Genomic DNA, 21,322 nt, shown 5'->3' with positions numbered 1-21,322 from the left:
TTCATCTAACAAAATGACTGAGGAAATCATTGTAAAACATTTTTCTTTTCAAGTGACTCTCTGTGTGGCAAGTCCAAAGACAAAGGTCCTACTTCAATGAAGTTAGCCCCCTGAAAAGAGCAATGAAAACTAAGTTAGAGCCCACCAACAAGCACACACACACACACGCACAACTCTAGAGAGAAAACCATAGACAACAATTTTTATTTTTTTTCTTCTTGCTGTAATGACATCAAGTAACTTGAGTTTCAGTTTCAGTATTTTTTTTTTTTTTGTTGGTTAGTAAAGCTGCTTGAAAAGTCCCTTCAATACTTCCCTAACCTCTGTATGCCTTACTCACTGTGTCGGTCGGTCTATCTTGTCTCCTCGAGCACTATTCCGTGTTTAACTTGTGTGAAGTTTTTCAAGTTTGGACACAAGAAGGCATAAGTTAGAGAAGAGAGAAAGATAGAGATAGGGGGCAGAGGAAGAATTGGCCACTTGTAGGTTGAACTACTCGCAGAGTAGATGGAAAGCCAGAGATACATTTCTGTTTGGAATCCCAACGACAGCTGTTGCCTCTGGCCTCCATGTCGGTTTGTTAAAGCAGGTCAACTTTAACCATCCCAGCAGATGGTTCAGTTAGAGAGAGCAAGTTTTGAGTTAATCTTACCAAATTTCCACCAAAATTTGAATTTACCACCCTCAAAATTCATCGTTATGTGTAATTTGGTACCCTTCGTTCTCGCTCCCAGCACGCTTCAAGTTTCAGTTGCCTTAAAGTGGCACAAAAGGGTTTGACAACGACATCGGCTATGGGAGAGGCATTGACATCGGCATTGGCATCTCGATGTCAACTCACACAAGTGAGCAGCAATATAATCCAAGTACAGTAACCAAAGTCACACCACAAATCACTTGGTTATGCAGTTTTTTGGGAAATCGGAGACTTGCCTTCCACAAACACACAGACATGACGCACAACTTGTGGGCAGCTTTTACAAATTATAAACACTTATTACTTAGACAGCTTGTTTGGTATATAATTCTAATGAGTGTGCAAGAGTTTACCTTCTGTATCTCTTTATTTTCCTCCTATCTACATATTCCTTTCTCTCTCTCTGTATCTCTTTTTCACTCCCCTTTTTGGACATACATTGCATTTTTCAAGCGCATAAATCACTCAATTGGAAAATGCACTCAGGCAAACGACTAGTTTCGCCGCCATCTCTCTGTCTCTATCCATCTCTGTCCCTATGTACACCCATGATGAATATAATAGGTACACCCCTTAAAATTAATTTTTTTTGACTTTAAATTAGCACAACTTTTTTTCTTTTACCTTAATCACCAAAATTTAAATGCACATTTGTTTATTGAACATTTGTGTATTGTTTACCATAATTTGGAAAAGAAAAATTATTTTATTCAAAAGTTACAACAAAAAATATGAAATTTCAGAATTTCGTGCTTGATGAAAATAATAGGTACACTTTAATTGACTAAGTTTTATTTTTTTTTTTTTGTTTTGAAATCACTGAAAATCTATTTTTGTTTCATTATCTGATTAATATGGAATGTATCCACCTTAATTTTACCGTTACTTTTCTCATCCGACTGGGAATACTCTTAATCAAAGCTTGGCAGGACTCTATCGAAGTCTTCTTCGACGCACTCCCACAATTGTCGGTTGTTGCCACTTTTTTCTGTTCGAGACTGATCCTATAGCTCACCCCACAAGTTATCGATGAGATTCAGATCCGGAGACTAACTGGGTCAAGAGAAAACCACTCCTAACCTAAGAAATTCGGACACTTTCGAGTCCTTGAGAGCCATTGGATCCAAAATGGACAATGATATTAATGTTTTTCCAATTAGGATATGACTACAAATGGCTAATCTATCAGTTCGTATCGCAAGAAGGGTTCCTTTGATGCGAACCAAAGATTTGATCATATAGCAAAGATTTCTTAACGACTACTTCACATGGGCAGCATCTGAAGTTCAAAAAAACCGGCCTAATATCCTTCTTAGCAACGAAACTAAAATTTATCTTTTCGGAAATGACTGTTCCTAACATTTAAGGCGCCCTATAACCAAAAACTTTGATCACCGCTACAGTGGTGCATGGTGTTAAAAATATTATAGTGTGGGGTTGTTTGTCTTGGTCAGAACACTATCCAATATTCCTAGTATCTGACATGATGGGAGCAGCTGACTATAGGGATGTCCTGGAAAATATTATGCTAGCATATTTAGAGGAAAAAAAGTCCCTGTGGTGGGTTTATCAACAGGATAACGACGTAAAACACACCTCAAAAATTTTAAAAACTTGGTTAGAGGTCAATATAGTGGTCGCTCTTACCTAGCCCACTTAGTCTCCGGATCTGAATCTCATCGATAACTTGTGGGGTGAGCTATAGGATCAGTCTCGAACAGAAAAAAGTGGCAACAACCGACAATTGTGGGAGTGCGTCGAAGAAGACTTCGATAGAGTCCTGCCAAGCTTTGATTAAGAGTATCCCCAATCGGATGGGAAAAGTAACGGTAAAATTAAGGTGGATACATTCCATATTAATCAGATAATGAAACAAAAATAGATTTTCAGTGATTTGAAAACAAAAAAAATTAAATATGACTTAGTGAATTAAAGTGTACCTATTATTTTCATCAAGCACGAAATTCTGAAATTTCATATTTTTGTTGTAACTTTTGAATAAAATAACTTTTCATTTCCAAATTAAGGTAAACAATACACAAATGTTCAATAAACAAATGTGCATTTAAATTTTGGTGATTAAGGTAATAGAAAAAAAGTTGTGCTAATTTAAATTAAATTTTAAAGGGTGTACCTATTATATTCATCATGGGTGTACATATCTGGCCCAAAGCATAATTCATATGCTGTTTAAGCCCTAGTCATAAATTTACTGCATTCCCTCACTCACACACACACACAGAAAAACATTAATTAGACCCAAAGATAGAACGATTCGCGCACCTTAATCGCGTTACGCCCCAAAACTGGCCAACGAGTCAAACAAAAGCACAACAACAAAAAGACACAAATTGACTAATGTTAACCCATTAGTCGAATAATAGACCGCCGCCTTTTTCTTGATCTATATAAAAACTTGAGAATCCTAGAGCGAAAAAGTGATATAGGGCAAACGAATCTTCTTTAAGTAAAAATTACATTTAGAAGCAGGTTTTGTTTCTAAGATTGTTTAGTAAATACACATAGTGGAATAGAAACCATATATAATCAATCAAATTGTCAATCAATCAATGTAAAAATGTTTGCAAAAAACAAAATGGTTTCGATGTGTGTCTCTTTCACTATGTCTTTGTTGGTGTCTGTGTGTGTGTGTGAAACGAAAACAATTACAAGACAATAAAAGTAAAGGAAAAAACAAAGGATCGAAATCGAAATTGAAAATCAAATTGGAATTGAATTCAAGTTGATAGAGAAACCCAAGACAAATTACAAATAATAGCAAATCGTTCAATAAAGCTTTAAAATACTAATTTTGCTTTTTGTTATACTTTTGTTCAATTTGTTTCGTATAAGACAATCGAATTTGTATTGTTTTAACATTTTTATGAAACTGTTTCAAAATAAACCAAATTAAACAGCTCTTATGCAGCTAAGTTTTAAACTGCTTTTGGAACACTTGTGCAATCATTAATTTGTTTTATAAGTTTGTTGAATAATAATCAAAAGGATCAATTTACAATATATTGAAATGACTGAAAATGAAACCACAACCACTTGGTTACAACTCAGCACATATTTATATTAATTTGTGACTTCTGGTTAATTTTTCTGCGGAATGATTTCTATATATGCTTATAATACATATATGCACAATAATAATTTTGTGATAAACTGTTTGTGGGTTTGCCCTTATCGGAATAACTTATGCATGTGGTTTGTTGTTTTTTTATTTTTGAATCACATTTAGTCACTTTTATGAGGGTTCTTTATCGGAATATATGAATGTGTATATATGAATAGTTAATATCGTACATATATATTCTTATCAAACTTACAATATGCTCCTTTAGCTCTTTGGTGGTTCGTATTGGTCCCAACCATTGATGTAATCCAATATAACGTTTTTGTACCATTTTTAAGGCGGGTGCACCTTGGGCATATGGGCCGCCCAATAGAGCGTTGGCAGTTTCTAAAACCACCATTTTGCTACTGTTAATTCTGTTATTATTATCGATGCCGATAATTGTTGCTGCTATTCTTGCACTTCTTTCCGGTTTATTATGCCGGGCCGCAAAAACCGACGATAAGAGGAGAAATGTTTATGTTTTTGTTTGTGAAAATTAAATTTTCTATTTGCTTTTATGCGTAGTATTTTTACGGTTATCTTTTGCTTAATTTCTTGTTGTTGGTATTTTGTTGATTTCAATTAAATTTAAGCTGCATTCATCAGACGTGACTCGCTGGCCACAAGAGCGATAGAAGCAAGCGTCTGAGAGTATAACTGGACCGGTTGCTGCGCTGCTCTGCTCTATATAATCTGGGAACGACGACGACGATTTTTAATCCTCAGACAACGATGACAGTTTCAATTTACTTTACGGTTTGCAATCCTTAAAATCAATTAAATGACACGCACCGACGACCAATCACGACAACAGCAAGAAGCAAGGGATTGATTGTTAAATACTATCTTTCAGATATAATTTTTACTCTTATTCCACTCTTTGTTTTCTTCTTGTATATTTGCGACTCTTTGACTTTCTCTAAAAACCACTAATTATTGCACTCAATATTATATTTATTTATTGAATTTCTTGTTTAGGCACTAGAATATATAAATATTATGTTGTATCTGGGTATTATTATTGCACGTTCAAAACATCTTAGGAATTACGCTTGGTCAACGTAGATTTTTGCATCAGCTCACGACGACACGACACAACGGAAACGGAAACGAGAACCGCTACATTCAAAGTTCCATCGCGAACTGATTTTGAAGTCGCATCGAACCGTCGAGTCCAACAAAAAGCCGAAGATTTTTTGTATGCACGATACGAAGTAAAACGAACGAAAACTCAGAATAGAAGAGAGCTTAAAATGCTTGGAGACTTTCTCTGATGAACGAAAAACACTTGTTGTTCATAATAGTCCCCCCCCTTGAGACCCACCCCCGACTGAGAGAGAGAGCAAAACATTGAGAGAGCGAAGAGAGCGTATCAACGAACTGTTGCTCTTGTTATGGTGGAGACTTTTCTTCTCTTATACTGTACAAACATTGAGTAGCTATAGCATTGCCAGGCCCGTACACAGTTAGTAGTGGAAAAAGAAAAGCGCAGTTATCTTTTGTAGAAAATCGCTTGAAGGGCCATGTTAATGGAGTGGGAGGGGCCCACCACTTGCCTAGATAATATTGTGCATTGTGTTTAAGTTTGTTGCTTCCGCTTGCATGAAAAGAAGAGGAAGAAGAACGAATGGAGAACACAAGAGGAAAAGTTCGATTGAAGCCAACAACAAAAAAGAAATACAGGTTGCTGTGGACGAAAGCGGAAAGATACTTGTCGTTACTTGATGGAATAAACTGACTATAAGAATTAGAACATTTGCTAAGGAAATGCAACAAAGTAAAATGATTGCAACATTTCAAACAATCTCTCATGAACATGTACAATATTATCTTTTCCTTGTCCTATACTCTATTATGATTGCTGTTTCATTCATAGTCCTTGGTAAAAGTCCTTTTATAATGAACATTTGGCTATATACAAACATTTTACTAACTAAACAAAAAATTTACAGTTAAGCAATTTTCTAAAAAGGCTAAAACTTGACTTAATTTTTTATAAATTTATGCCCCACGTCGTTTTGAACGAAATTGAGCGTCATTAATTGTAAAACAACTGGATGACAAGTTTTGAGACGCCTTGTAAGCATTTTAATGATCATAAAAACCAAACACATATAGAAACATATATCAAAAAAGGTCGGTATTATTAAGAAGGCCCATGCCGAGTTTGTTGACTTCTTCAACAAAGTGTGACTAAACAAATTAAGCCGGGAAGACGAGACTGACTAACAAAAAAACAAAAAAAGTAAAGACAGGGAACAACAGAACATAACACGAAACCGAGACCAAAGCCAAAACCAAAAACCAAGGTCCAACGCAAACAGCCCAAGCAATAATAACAACAACAAAAACAACTTGTAGCACACTAAATTACAAATTAAGTAAGGTTCTCGTACTCCATCAAATAACCAAGTCAGAAAGCAGAGGCCCAAAGCTCTGGGAGTAGTGTGAAAAAAACAGGCAGCTAAAACACAGTAAACTGTGCAACAGGGAAGATACAAGGCATTCGGAAAACAAGCAAAAAAAAAAAAAAAAAAAAAAAAACGAAAAGAAAGAAAGAAAATAATCTGGCTAAGCTGATTTCATGCACGGACCATGGCAACAACTAGAAACTAAATCGCCATGGCCTTCCATCGCTTCGATTTGCACCGCACCATCCCTCACCCCATTCCACTCTATTTGGAGTGGAAAAATGTTTGGAGAAAATTGTTCGCATCTTCATCTCAACTCATCTTCCACAGGGGCCGACATAAATGGTTGGTAACTGACCAAATGCATTGCATTCGCTTTGTAGCTTCCTAGCCCACAGAGAAAAATGAAGTTCACTAACTTCTAACGGTATTCACGAGAAATTGCAACAAGTCACAAACTGTTTTGTTGTCATAGTTGTTGTAAACATGTTGCTGCAACATTGCATCTAGTAATTAAGCGGTAGTTTGCTGATGACAACAACAAGGCCTAAAGCTCACGTGACTTTGTTGTTGGATTTTTAGCTCACACAAGTTCAATGCCCACATGAGAAATTAGCACAAGCAAACAACACTCACACACACACATAAATACCGAAGTAGGTAGAACAAGAAGAAGCAGCATCAGCAACATAAGTTGCTAAGAAAGAGGAAGCAGACTTAGCTGAAGCTTATGCAAACTGAAAACTAGCTAACGATCTCTCTAGGCTCTCTCTCTCCCTATCTCTCTGTGTCTATCGCGCTTGCTCTCTCACATACTTGGCTCTTGACTCTGGGTGTTGCTCTCTACTGGCAATGACATTCAAAAAAGCTGCAAGTCAAGCTTAAACTACACCATCTCTTTCACTCCCCCTCTGTATATAATTTGTATTTCGATTGGCTGTCTCTGTCGTTAGGTCTTACTCGGCTTTTATATTTGTTGGTTTAGTATTCCCGTCAAACCGCTTTAAGTTCGTTAACCGCAACGGCCCAGTAGAAAAACAACAACAATTCCTACGTCAAGTTCTCTCGTTTGCAATGCTGATCCAAATGTGGAGCCGTCGTAGCCATCGTCGATGCCGCCTTGGCCTAAAAATATTTCAAGTTTTCCGAAAAGCCACGACCTGCCTAACTGCAATATGTCGAGATGTTAATCTTGGCAAAAGATTAAAGAAACGTTGGCAACAGGCCGTACAGACAGGCCAGTTGGGCTGACAAGGACTTCTTCTTTTTAACTAGAAGCAATTAATAGAATAGAAATTGACTTTAATTAACCATACACACTTTATATATAGGCATATACCTCTGATCATGACGAATCAGATAACACAATTTCATTACACAAGTTGTAAACGTAATTAAATTTCAGGAAGAACTAAACAATTAGTTGTTCCTAAAGATTATATACAGATCTATAGACTTTGCCAAGTCTTTTTATATAAATTATAATATTAATTATTAATCAATGGGTTAAAATTTTATTATAAAATGTGTGAAAGATTATGCAAACAAAAATTAAATTCTCATTCAGTTCGCATTACCTACACTCAAAAATTAAGCACTTTCAAATTCGCACATATTGAATAAGAAAACAAAAAAAAACAAGCACAATTAACATGTACTTATACATTATCATCGACATTCGTTTATCTTTTTAACCGTTCATCCATCACATAACCAAATTGAATTTATAATAGTTGACAGCTAGCAACCAATTCAAACCACTTCAACCCAATTTCACCCACCGCCACCGAGATACACCAGCAGCAGAATCAGATACTTCAAATGTTCGGTCAACCAATTTAGAGCAAATTCTCATTCATTCATTCATTCATTTACTTCACTCACTTTTCACATCACAGGGAGACGTCACAGTGGAAATATTGTAGTGATAAAGAGAACGAGAGCGAGAGAGAGAGAGGAAAAAAATGTGGCGAAAATTAATTAAAAACCAATTTGATTTTGATTGTTGACTGGGGCTCCAATGCTCCAATGGGATGTGGACCCCTTTTGAACCCAACTTACTATTATTTGCGGATCGTTCGATAGGTCTGTGTGTCTGTCTGTCTGTCTCTTTGCCTGCCTGACTGCCAGCGCTTTGGGTTGAATGTTAATTGACATTTGTTCAATGTTTGACATTTTTTCTCGAATCGAATAGTGCATTTTTTGTTGGTCGTTTTTATGATTTTTCAATTATGCACAAAACGAATGCTGTTGTCATTTTCTTATGGGCTTGGAGGCGGCGGCGAGTAAGGTAAAAAGCAGTTTTAATTGAATTATTTGCAAGAAGAATAAATTGTGTACACATTTTCAATTTCAATTCTGAACAAAAGCTACCTGCCTGCCTCGCGCCTTCTCTGCCTCTGTTCTCTGCCATTTACCATACCGCACTCTTCCGATTTATTTATTTATAATTAAATTGAATTCAATTGGCGGTAAAAATTCAGGGGAAAAAACCGTTCACAAAAAAAACAAAAGTGAAATATAGCTTGAAAATAAAAATGAAATTAGTTTAAATGAATTAAAATAAATTTAATAAAACTTCGTCCTTCTGTCGGAGCAGAGAGAAAAAAAGGGACAGACCGACAGTCAACCAGTCTGTCGTCTGTATGTCAATGGCAAATGCAATTTTGATGCCAAAACACGTAGCCATTATTATCATGACATTGCCAACTGGAAGATAGCCAGCCAGGCCATGCCAAATGAAATGAAATGTAATGAAATGAATTGAAATGCAATGTCAAAACAGAAAAAAAAAGAAAAATAACAAACAAAACATTTTTTTGCTGCTTAATAAAATGTAATCAAATACGAAAAAACTTTCAAAAAATTGGACATGAATTGTAAATATACAAATATTTAATATAAACAAATGGATTCCTTTTAGCCCATATATAGAATCTTAATTCCTATTTCAAATTCTGTATTAAATTATTTATATAATTTTAAATTCCTCTTCTAAATATTCATTAGCTTATTGAAGGTGTTTTTAGAAAACTTCGCCAAATTGTTGATTCTTAGATAATATTTTATTCATTATATTGCATTACCTATCATCATCATCCAATGCCTATTGTACTTATCTACTTACGTTCAAAAACTTAAATTTTTACTCGATGGAAGCAAACATACCTGGAATGAAAAAAGAAAATGGAAAAATTAATAATCAACTTTTTAATAAGTAGAGAATTTTCAGTATTTTCTTGGTTCTGGTTTTGTTGTCTTGTTTGGCTTTGGTTTCGCTTCGGTTTCTTGTGCTTTACACTTTCAACTTCATTAAAAATTACAACGCACTTACAAAAAATTTGTGCACTTATGCCTCATTTAACCAAATTAAAAGTAAACATGAGGCAACGGTAGGAACTGAAATTACCAGCCAAGTGCACAGCGAAAATGGAGGAAAATTAAAAGAAAATGCCCAAGTATAAGTAGAATTTTCTGTAGGTGTTTGTGTCTGTCTCTCTGTGTCTGTGTGTGTACTGATTTAATCAGCAACCGCAAAAAAATATGCTAGGGAAAATTATGAAGAGCGAACAACAACAGCAATAACAACAACGACGTAAAAAGAGCCAACAAGTTGAAAAGCAAACAGGTAAACAAAGGCAAAAAGTGAAAGTGACACGCCAATGGAGGATTAATGATAAAAAGGAAAACGTCAACAGCAACGAGAGAGGAAAATTGAAAAGAGAAAATGAGCTCATAAACAAATATTGAAAACAAAGGACACAGAGTCAGTGATGGAGTGAATGTGTCTATCCGTGTCTGTTCATCCGATAGTCTTGTAAACGTTTAAGGAATTTTTCAAGAGACAAAGTAACCGCGCCTAAAACTATGCAAATATGCAATGCCAGGCATATGCATACCCCAATCCAAATGATTTTCCCCTTCCCATTCCTCTTATATCACTCTCTTACTCTGTGATTAGCAAATGGATGGGGATGGGGGATTGGGGTGAGCATAAAAAGTCTGCTGATGTCATTCGAGTAACATCAAATAGACCGCAAACAAACAGAGTGACCCAACATTTAAGCCACATAGAGTAGGCTTGGTCAGGCGACAATGACAACGACAACAACAATAACAAGGAAAGAGCGAGAGAGATAGAGAAAAGAAAAAAGTGCTGAATGTGTGTAGCTGACTGAAGCAAAGCTATCTAACTAAAGGATAGCCAGCAAATGTAGAGATGGTGTGAGGTAGGTTCTGGTTGGGGTAACGAACACTTCAACAGTTTTTGTTGCTGGCAGCTTCCTTTTTTATACACATACTGAGATACGCCTGATAGATAGTTTCTGCTGATGCATTTAGTTTCTTATACATTTATAGGGTATTTCAGTCCAATAAATTCTACATCAACTTTGTAACACAAAGAAATAATATTAGACAAATAACTAAACCTTTCATTCAAAAGTTTTAACAACTATAGAAATTTGGCCATGGTTTGCTCTCAAAAAATTAATAAAACTGGTAAATAAATAATAGTTAATATTAATAGTTATTATTAATGTAAAAGCGAGGTACACAAAATTTCAATTTTTTCTTCGGAATTAATCAATTAGATACTTGATCTGTTTTAAGTTTGATTGGCAAAAAACTTCCGTTTTGGTTAAGTTTTTGTTTTAAGGGTATCTTGCATATTCAGCCAAGAATCAGCATTAAAATATCCTTTACCATTCCAGTGTAAATATTGACACATGAGAACGGATGGGTAAGTAAGGAGACATTTCTGTCGTCTTCTTTACTTTCTGTTCTTTTTTATCCTTTTGCCGATGTCGACTTTAATAACTTTAAGCAGCTATGGTCAATTTAATTTTCATGGCATTCAGGAGACAGGAGCATACCCATGCTCAGCTAGCAGTAAGTAAACGCCAAAGGACTAAAATATAAGCTCACACACAAAGCGACATACGCACACACATGTGTATGTATGCTGGCATCCTTTTGCTTGTAGTTCGGTAACCAGGCGACAATTTGAACGAACATATGGACCAAGAACCATCAAGAAAACGAAGAGAAAACTTGAAAGGAAAACTTGATTATAAAGCGATGACTTCACACTTTGCCGGACATACCGTACAAACTGACCGTCAGGGGTGCAGGCTGGAGGATATATAATTTTCCTCATGCTGTCGTTGCTGCTGAGCAACTGAAAAAAAAAAAAGAACGAAACCAGAAAGAAAAGGGATAGCCCGCCTAGCATGGGCAAGGACATTGTGCAAACATAGGCGTGGTGTGTGTGCCATGGCACTGTAATTTAATACTTTTCTAATAAGTAGTTGTCTCTCTGTCTCTGTCTTTGTCTCTTGTATGTATGTGTCTGTGTATGACTTTTCCAAAGAATTTTAATAGAATTGGTAAGCTGAGCTGGGTTTCCTTTTAGCCCCCTCTCGTCCACCCGCCTGGACAGTGTGCGTGATTAGATGGCCCAAAGAGTAGGCAGTGAAATTTGGCAAATGTGCTTCACTTCATTTGAGGATAATGCTAGATGAGATACTGGGTCAAGCCATAGGTCAGACACATACACACACACACACACACACATCCACAAGTTGATGGGTTTCTAAAAAGGAAAATGAGGCATAAAGCGACAGAGAAGAAAGATTCTATCATCAGCCACAGAAAAATCGATCTGAAATTGACTAAACAAATATATATAAAGCAATGGAATTTGGAAAGAAAAAAAGCATTCTACATATTTATTAAACATCCTTAGATTTCGGTCTCCTTCTGGATCTAAAGAGTAGTCTATATAAGCATTTTCTTCGGTTTAAATAGTCAGTATTTTATTTATTTTAAGGTGTTCCACTTTTCCTGCAAGTTTTATTTGGTTTTACACTTTATCAATTCACTTTTCTCGTTTAAGCAAATAACAATTTCTCTCTAGTTTCAACACTCTGATTGCACACACACTCAACTCACGCAATTGGTTATACAATTAACACTCGTGAAGAGCCAACTTTAAACACTCTCAGTTAAGTTAGGCATGAGTCTAGGAGCGTCAGAGTGAGAGTGCTGCCCTTTTGATAAAGTTAGTAATGTAGATTTTATTTAAAGCCTTTTCTAGCCGGGGTGTTATACGCTACACACACATTAATTCACTTTTGTATGAAAGGCACTTTACACTATTACCCACAACAAAATATGGGAGGGGCTGGGGAGGCTAGCAAAAATGGGGTGGGTGGGGAATGGAGGAGTCAAAGTGGTTGAGGTATGTATGTATGTACATATGTGTACCAAACTGCGCAACGTGGAAAAATTCATCAAGCGCAAAATAACATTGCATACTTTATGGCGCATTATGAAAACACACGCGCTAGCAGAGCAAGAGAGAAAGCGAGGGTGAAGTCGTAAGAGCAAGGGAAATTTGCGCTACATTTACACAAAAACGTTTTAGAAAATGCGCGCAACATGACGACCCTGTGACCGTGCCATCCATCCCACTCAAGCCCTTTTGCCATAGCTATCTCTGTTTCACACACACTTAAAACTATTAAAAACACGCAAAACGCGAACTGGCAGTTAACCCCTAGAAGCTGCCCTTTGCCCCTTTCCATTCTGCTTTTGCCAAAGAGTTGTGCAGATAACACTGATGATGATGATGATGACGAGAGCCAGGATTCCAGATCCAGACCACACCATAATATCTGTCTGTGTATTGGAGTGAAAGAGATAGCTAAAGCTGGTAGGACATTCAGTGTAAACAGAGCAACAATCATGGCGACAAGGGCGACAACGGCGACGAGGATGATGATGATGATGGCGTAGCGGCGACACTAGCTGACGTCAGCTCCTCCTCCAATACCAATTTGGCTAGGGATATTTTCGCCATATGGCAGAGTAATGATAATAAACTCCTAAAATACACAACCAAACCAAAAAGGCGAGGATATGGTGGGGTGGGGAGGGCGTTGCGAAATGAACGAACGACCATGCAACAGGCAGTCAGACGCAGGGCGAGGGACGGGCAATATTGTGTATTGTCGTCATTTTGTCGCCACCACCAAAAGGATGTCAGGGTCTTGTCTTTTCTTGCCATGTCTTATCTGCGGCTGCTTGAAGTTGCTCAACCTGCTGCTGTTGATGCTGATGCTGTTGCTGCAACTTTGATAGTGTCAGTTATTTTCTTTCAATTTTACTTTTATGACATCGCAAATGTTGCTTGATGGGGTAAAAATATTATTAAGAAAGTCCCTTAAAGTAGCAAATGAATTATTAGATCTACAGACATATTAAACAAAATGATCAAAAAGTAACCAGATATTTTTATAACCCAAGTAACGAGCCGGTTAAGTATACCATTTAGACTCTGGATTGATGAGCCGTCAAAAATTAAGATTTTATATTAGTTTTCTTTTCTAGCATCCACTGTTTGAGTATTAAGATCTTTAAATTTAAAGCCTTCTTCTTACTTGAAGTATAAACTGGAAGACTTTGAATCTGACTGGTATTTGGGGCTGCCCTTGAGGTTTGAAAATCAGTTTAATGTTCCACCGAAATTTTGGCTTTCATTTTAATGAAACTATCATGTTTCTTCAGTTCTTATTTTGACTTTACCCTGTTTTTACTTTACTTAATAATATATTTGAAATATCAAATGTCCAATTAACTAATCATTTGGGGTATTCCAACCAACAACAGAAATACTACACAATCTTAATCCTGAGTGCAAAAATGAGCTAGCTAAATAACCATCTAACAGTCAATTCATGTTCAAGCTATGTTCCGTTTCTGCTGCTGCCGCTGCTGCTGTGTGCTGTAAGCACTAATTAATTTCAACTCTAGCAACAAAATGGAACCAATTCAGCCCCACGGGATCGTAGATAGATGAAAGGATACGGTTAGATTACTAAATAATGGGAAAACAGAAAAAAAAAACCCTTGACGACCGCGAGAAGTTGCTCTATTTTTCTCTTCGCTTCGGCCCGGTCTTTCTATCCATATATTTCACTCTCCGTATTTCCCTTTCTCCCTTGGCTTTTAGCATACATATTAGATAGAGTTTACACGTAAACGTACTTCATTATTATCCAGGCGAGTGTGTCGCATGCACAAACATGGCCAAAAAGGGAGGGAGAAAAAAAAGAATTGAGAAAAAGAGAAAAAGGGAAGCCCCAAAAACTTCTCAAAAAAAACGAGAGAGAAATGAAGAGCGAGGGAAAAAGAAAAAATAAATACATTAAAATGCCAGCGGGTAAAATGAAGATACAAACAAACGCATTAATACGTGACGCTGAAACATTATTAGAAAATGTGTCTCGATGCCGGTTGGTTGCCCCGTTGCCACACACACACACACACACACACACACACACACAGACAGACAGTCAGTGGCTAGGAGATGCTGGAGAAGGGCATTGGCAAGGCATTACGTGCGTCTATGCTGCAGAAGGGTGAGAGTCGGATGGTGTGAAACGATGGTGTGGCATGGACCTCCTCTTGGTTTCTCTCTCTTGGTACTTGGCAATATATTTTAGAATTTTTGCACTAGCAGAGGATGCGGTTGGCTCTGCTTGTAGCTGCTGTCATGTCTGGCGCGTACTTTTTAATATGAATTTAGTCCTTTAAGTCCTGACTGCCTGCTGCTGTTGCTACTTCGGCTGCCACAGTAACTCCTTCTGCTGCTGCTTCTCCTTGCCAGTCTTAAGAAGAGAAAAAGCAGTTTTGCTACTTCGTTTGTTGCACTTGCGTTTTCCTCTTTACGCCAATTTGACTTTTGGGGCTGCCGCACGTTTGTTCAATATGTCAATATTACAGCAACCTTCACTTCACTTCAATCCCCCACCATTTCTGTGGCAGTCGTCCACCTTCTTCAGTGGCTTGCTGCAGCTTTTGCTTCTACTGCTCTGTACTTGGGCTTGTAAGTGACTTAATCAAATAACTTTGCATTCACTTTTTCTTGCCCTTGTATTCTTAGAGTGTGTTCATTCATCTTTGGCTTTTCTTTTTCCAGTTTTATGTGCTTGTGTTTTGTGCGCCATTAAACATGGCTTTTGTTGCTTTTTACCCAAGCTTTTCTTCTCCAAGTCTCAGTATATACATATATTTCTTTTTGCCAAATTGTCACTTGTTTTTCCTTGTTGTTGCCATGAAGTGACAAGCAGCACATTAACGAAAGGCTTCTTCTATATAAACTCGTTTTAAGTTAAGTGAAATGCATTCTCAGTGCAATTAGTTAGATAATTTAGTTATTTAGAAAATCTACAAATCCTTTTTGCTTTTCCTTTTCACAGTTTGCTTTTCCAAATTATGGTAACTGGTTCTTCCTAGTTTATATAAAGTTCACATCAGATTATTTATGATTTTAATAATTGTGTAAGATTTGATACATTGTCCTATAGAACATTATGCCAATCATAAAATAGATGAAACACACAATGAAGCTTTGCGAAATTCATTCGAAATTCAAAAATAAGAATAACTTCTCACTTTCTCCATCTAGTCAGTCTCTAGATTTTTTTGCTCGCTCTCTCTATATACATATGTATATGTTTATGTGTATCTAAATGTATTTAACTGTATCCCTGGGCTCCACTGTGTCCTTTATAATAGCGTTCCAATGCCAATAGCAGGCTGCGAATTAAGCTCGCACGGCTGACGTTGTTTCATCTTCATGTCCTTCTTTTCTTTTCATTTTTTTTTTTCTTATTGCATACCCCCAGGCGTTGTATGTAATTGCATTTTTTAGTTTTAATGGACCGTACAGCAAGAAAAACCCGGAACGGAACAGCATTGTGAGGTTTTTTTTACGCTGCTTACGACTAGAAGCTGCTCTGTTGCTGCTGCTGCCGCGGCGCGAATGTAATTAATTTGTAACGTTTGATGACAAGCTTAATGGGACAACCAAAGGCATCTGCAGAAGGAATGAAGCAGAAGACGGGTTTGGTCCTAACTATCGACCCAAAGGCCGACCGCCTGATGCGTATAACTACACTGGAGAACTCTCGTGCTGCTTTACCACCGGGGGAGATTTGTGGGGGTAAGCTTCTAATAGCTTTATAATTGAATTTGATATGATTTAGCACCAGAAAAAACAAGAGGCTAAAACTAACAACCTAAAAATAAGCATTAAAATTTAATTAAAAATGTAAAATGAAAACATTTGTGGAGTTCCTCGTCAGCTTCTTTCCCATAGGTGAAGTAAATGCTTTAATTAACAGCACAATGTACAGCATTTCGAGTTTGAGTTGGAACAATAAATCAGGATTGTATTTGCAGCTATTTATCAAGAGCTTGAGGTTTATTGATCGTGAAATTAAATGGGTGGCAGGTGGGAAAGTATGTTTCTGTTAGTTATAAGCCTTTCACATAGATTTTGTTGGATTTTCTTACTTATTTTCAAAGACTATCAAAGCCCACTGCCACCTTTAAAGAATCAATTAGATAATGGATAAGGTGGATCATCAAATGGAAACATTTTAGTTAGAGCGCTGATGCTTCTGACGTTCTTTACAAATAGTTTTCTAGATTACTTGCAAATTACCATTATTTTATTTATTTTTCTTGATTCTCTTACATGCACACAGACATAAGCTTTGATTTTCTAGAAACCTTTTCCCATTGATTGCTGTCAGTTAACACATTCCATAGACACACACACACTTACGTTCGATTGACTCCATTAGGGCGACAATGGCGGTGTCTTTCTTGAGTCATGGGGACACGTGCAAAAATTTGCTACTTTACTTTGATTTTCTTTCCATGCAAAATGGTTAAAAATGAAATGTGGTACCCCATTTTAGTCAAATTGTCGCCCCGTTCTTGTCATTGCACATATTTTCCACTTGGCTAAGTCTGAACATGAAAACCAGTGCGACAACTTGCAAAATACGTCACATTAGATCGACTTTGTTCACATCACGACAATGTTAACTTTAATGATGTTTCACTAATGATAGGCAAACGAGAACGAGAAGCGACAGACGACAGCAGGCAAGCGACAACGATCTAAGCGATAAGAATTGACACTTGAAAAAAATATATATACATTTATATTTATAATGATGATTTTAGAGGCGTGAAAATGAACGAACATCTACATTGAAAATGAGGTAAATCTGTTACAGTTTCACACCCTATCATCATCATCATAAGCATCGTCATCATGAGCAGAAGGCTGGTGCTTTTAGTCGGCAAAGTTTTTTTATGTCCACATCTCGTCTCGACAAGTGTCACAGGCACACACACAACACCAGCAGTCCAGTGTGTCCACCTCTTGAGTGTGGGAACCCCATCATGATCATCATCATCATCAGCAGCGTCATTATCATCGTCTCTGTCTGTCCTGGTCATGTGGTTAGTGCTGTTTCCTGCTCATGCTGATGCTGCTGCTGTTTCAACTGCTGTGTCATTCACACCGAGACTAGTCTCATTTTTTTTTTTACTCTGCTATCCCCTCTCTCCCTGATATGTTTTTTTTATTCCGCAACTTTTTCGTAGTTTTTAGCAAACTCATTTATATAGTTTTTCACTTCTTGTTTACTTAAAGTTCCACAACTCTCGAGTGTTGTTTTTACAAATTGTTATCCATGTGTGTGACGACTACGACAATGACGTCGACGTGCTATGATGATGACGACACAAAATAACCCAAAAAGAAGAAACAGAATAAAGACTAAAATGAGAGCAGACTGAGGTAGACAATAATGATTATGATGATGATGAGGAGAAAGGAGTAGGACAAGTTTTGCCAGTTGTCACAGTTCAGCTTTTTGGTGTTGACCTTAGTTGGTTCTGTCATTGAGCTAGTAGTTTCCTTTTTTTCTCATTTGAACTCTCAAAATTTTCAATTAATACTGAAAACAGTAACAGTTACATTTTGCTATTGTTATGTATTTTGATCTTAAAAACTATTGAAAAAAAGTCACCAAACATGTTTTCATTTAATTTGTTTAGAAAAGAATGGGACAAAAAGAAGAATATCATATAACGTCTAAAATAAACCAGTAAAAGTAGATTACTAAAATAAATTAGTTTTTCATTTAATTATTAATCAAGACTAAGAACCATAAAAGTGTTTGCACTCATGAGTTAATAATTATTCTCTTAATGAATGTAAACAAATTACACAAAAGAAAGAAGACAAAAAGACCGATATGAAAAAAGAAATAATCTTTTGGCCAAAAATTATTGGCAAAACATTTATAAGGGTTGCCCCATGGCAATCACACCCGTGGTACATAACCACATCAAAAGTTATTAGCCAAGATTTATTTTTATTGATTTTCATAAATTTTCTTGTAAGCATATGATTAACTTAATTAATCAAATTCACATTAAGTGCCGGCATGACACCAAAAATGACGACTACAGCGACGACGACTACCCGGATCGAATCAAATCGAATGGAACCAAATCAAACAAAAAGCAAAACGAAGAATGAGGGGAAATAAAGGAAGAGGCGAAATATGGCTAAAGGCAATTAACAATCAACAAAGAAAATTATAACGATGACTTAAATGAGCCAAATGGACGACCGACACACCAAACAACTAACTGGCCGAATGATATCATCGCTACAAACGTTATGGAAAACTTGTTGCATTCTAAAGAATCAGCGACGACGACTTTACTTGAAAAGTTGGCAACACATTGGCCATTGACCTAAAAAAAAAAAATAAGAAAGGAGAAAAAAACAAAATCCAAATTGCCACACATGGAAAAACCAGATCTGGGGCTAAAAAGGGGACATTGGGTTGGCATGGGGAGATGACTAAGTTTACATGGCCGTAAGGCAAATCTTGTTACCGACATTCATCGAGTGGAGAGAGGATAGCTACAGCTGCAGCTCCTCTAGCCCACAACGAGAAAAATTGCTTTGGACAGGCATTGATGATAATGTCTTTGCATGTTGTATTCTTTCTTCTTCTTGCTTCTTGTAGCCAAAACCCAGAACCAGGAAGTGTTTGCCAGTAGAACGGAGTCAGGAATAGAAAGGGAGCAGGGAAGAGATTTGCCTGTAAGCGCATTGTATGGCCACAATTTCTGTGGTCTGCATCAGCCAATGACTTGTTGCAGTTGTTCTAGTTGGTCACTTCTGGCTGGCTGGTTGCTTGCTTTGCATGAGAAACTATTGAGAGACAGAGGAAAATGGAAAATGGGTATTTTTCAATTTTCTTCTCAGATGAAAGCTGCCTACTCTATGCTGCGATTTGTTGCCGTAGAAGATCTCCTTCCTTCTTTATTCTCCTGTTTTAATACGATTTCTTAAGAGGTTTCTTCTAAACTAAGCTTAGTTTGCTCTTCCTATTTCTAAAGACTTTCTCCCATTTGTCGGTTTGTTTTTTGTTTTACTATTTCCGCAACTTTTATAAAGCAATTATTTTGTTTTATAGTTTTCTCGTGGTTGCTTTTAGCCATCGTTAACTGAAGAACATTTCACATAAAGTTTTCAAATGATTACCTAATCTTAAAGCAGTAGGCGCGGTGTTCAGTAGGTAAACTAGACTATTCTTTTTCTAATGATTCTTTCATTTTCCATAGAAAAAGGTTTGTTTTCAAGCCTATTTTCATTTCAATGTACAAGAAACTCAACAATTCTAGGTTATATTTGAAACTGGGTTTTCATTTTATCTCAGTTTTCTCTTTTGCATTTTAAGCTTGTTATTGATTGTAATTATTCAGCAAGTGGCCATACAAAACTTTTTGTTCTAGCTATATGTTTTCTCTTCTGTTGTTTTGTCTTTTCACCACCCACTTTACTTACTTCCAAAGTATCGCCCAGTCTTTTCTGTTGACTATGCAAATTGTGAAAGAGACAAACCCATCAGAAAATGCTATTAGAAGTATGTAAATGTAAAAAATGTTTATTTCAAGATATGTTGCTCAATATTGGGTTAATTGGCTCACAAGAATGAAAACAATCTCTGAGGAAATTAAACCCTGGGCCGGATATGATATATAGAGAGTTGCAAACAATAAATAGGAAACCGAAGCCATATGCACACATACACACACACAATCGCATAAAGACCAAAAGAAGCAGCACCCAACGAAACGTGACATCATTCACATCAGACATAAACTATGAGGCTTCTAGAGAATTGTCTGGGTCTTGGGCTTTCACGTATTGCAATTAAATGTGAGGAAAAAAAACACGATAGAAAGAACTACAAAAAAAAAAAAGAGGGAGAAAAAAAGGTAGACAAAAAGCGTTGATCATGATCACTAGAGAGAAGCAGAGCCATTGACCTACCAGGAGAAACTGAGACTAAATGACCAAAAGCAACAACAAAAGCTAATGATCATCATCAGAGTAGTCGTAGTAGGTAGTAGTTGTTAAAATAATGTTAAGGCAAATGCTCAAATAGACAACAATTAAAGCTAAACGCAAATGCGTAACGAGAAGAAAGAAAAACAAAAGAAATAAAGTTCACATACGCAAGAGGCAAATGACCTCCGCAACAATAGCGACTTAGTCGAGACATCAACCAACGTGATAGCAACTTGTTGCTTGGCAACATTTGTTGCTAAACTTTTGTTTGTAGTTTGATTTGCATTTGCCACAACTGACTCAAAAAAAAAAAGGAAAAAATAAGGTAGGGAGTCAATTTGGTGGCCTATAAGAAGATAATTCCAATGAGAACCTTAAAGTTTTTTTTGTTGCTTGTTTTTTGTTTTTCTCTTGATTTTTCTTATTCGCATTGCCTCTTTTTTTTTAATGTTAAAGGTCAAAAGTTGTTGCCGCATCGTGATGTGGCAAACAAACATACGTGTTAATGTCGATAAGGTGGTCGAGAGTATAGTAAAGTGCAAGCAATATGTAAGCCAAAAATCATCTACTCAAGCCAGCCAAGATTTTAGACATTCCAGACTGGTAATTTAAAATCAATTTTCTATACTACACTCTTACAAATATAAATATTTTAGAAAATCAGCAAATTCTAATTACTGATAATTAAAAAGCCATCAAAAAGGTGTACTTATAAATTTACAATTAAAGCAATTTTTGTTAATTTAATAATTCTCAAAACCTTTCAAAAAGTTAACATATTCAAACCGATATGAACTTTCCACTAATCCAAGAATTGAGTCAAGTATATATGCTGATTTTTGTTTGCT

At 36.5% G+C, this 21,322-nt stretch overlaps 1 protein-coding gene across 5 annotated transcripts in view; it reads right to left on the bottom strand.

Moving 5' to 3' along the window:
- pum (pumilio) overlaps positions 1-21,322 on the bottom strand; it is a 177,278-nt gene that overhangs the window by 87,199 nt on the left and 68,757 nt on the right. The window contains exon 1 of one of the 5 annotated variants that reach the window (XM_068297225.1): positions 4,033-4,732. The exons of the other annotated variants lie outside the window; for them this stretch is intronic. Within the exon in view, the coding sequence (XP_068153326.1) occupies positions 4,033-4,179 (147 nt within the window). The 5' untranslated portion in view covers positions 4,180-4,732. Of the gene's footprint in view, positions 1-4,032; positions 4,733-21,322 lie in introns of those variants that run through there. 5 annotated transcript variants of the gene reach the window in all.

Source organism: Drosophila tropicalis, unplaced genomic scaffold, assembly GCF_018151085.1.
Source record: "Drosophila tropicalis isolate 14030-0801.00 unplaced genomic scaffold, ASM1815108v1 contig_859, whole genome shotgun sequence".
Lineage (NCBI taxonomy): Eukaryota > Metazoa > Arthropoda > Insecta > Diptera > Drosophilidae > Drosophila > Drosophila tropicalis.
The sequence above is the reverse complement of the archived record's forward strand: the minus strand, read 5'-3'. Positions and strand labels throughout refer to the sequence as shown.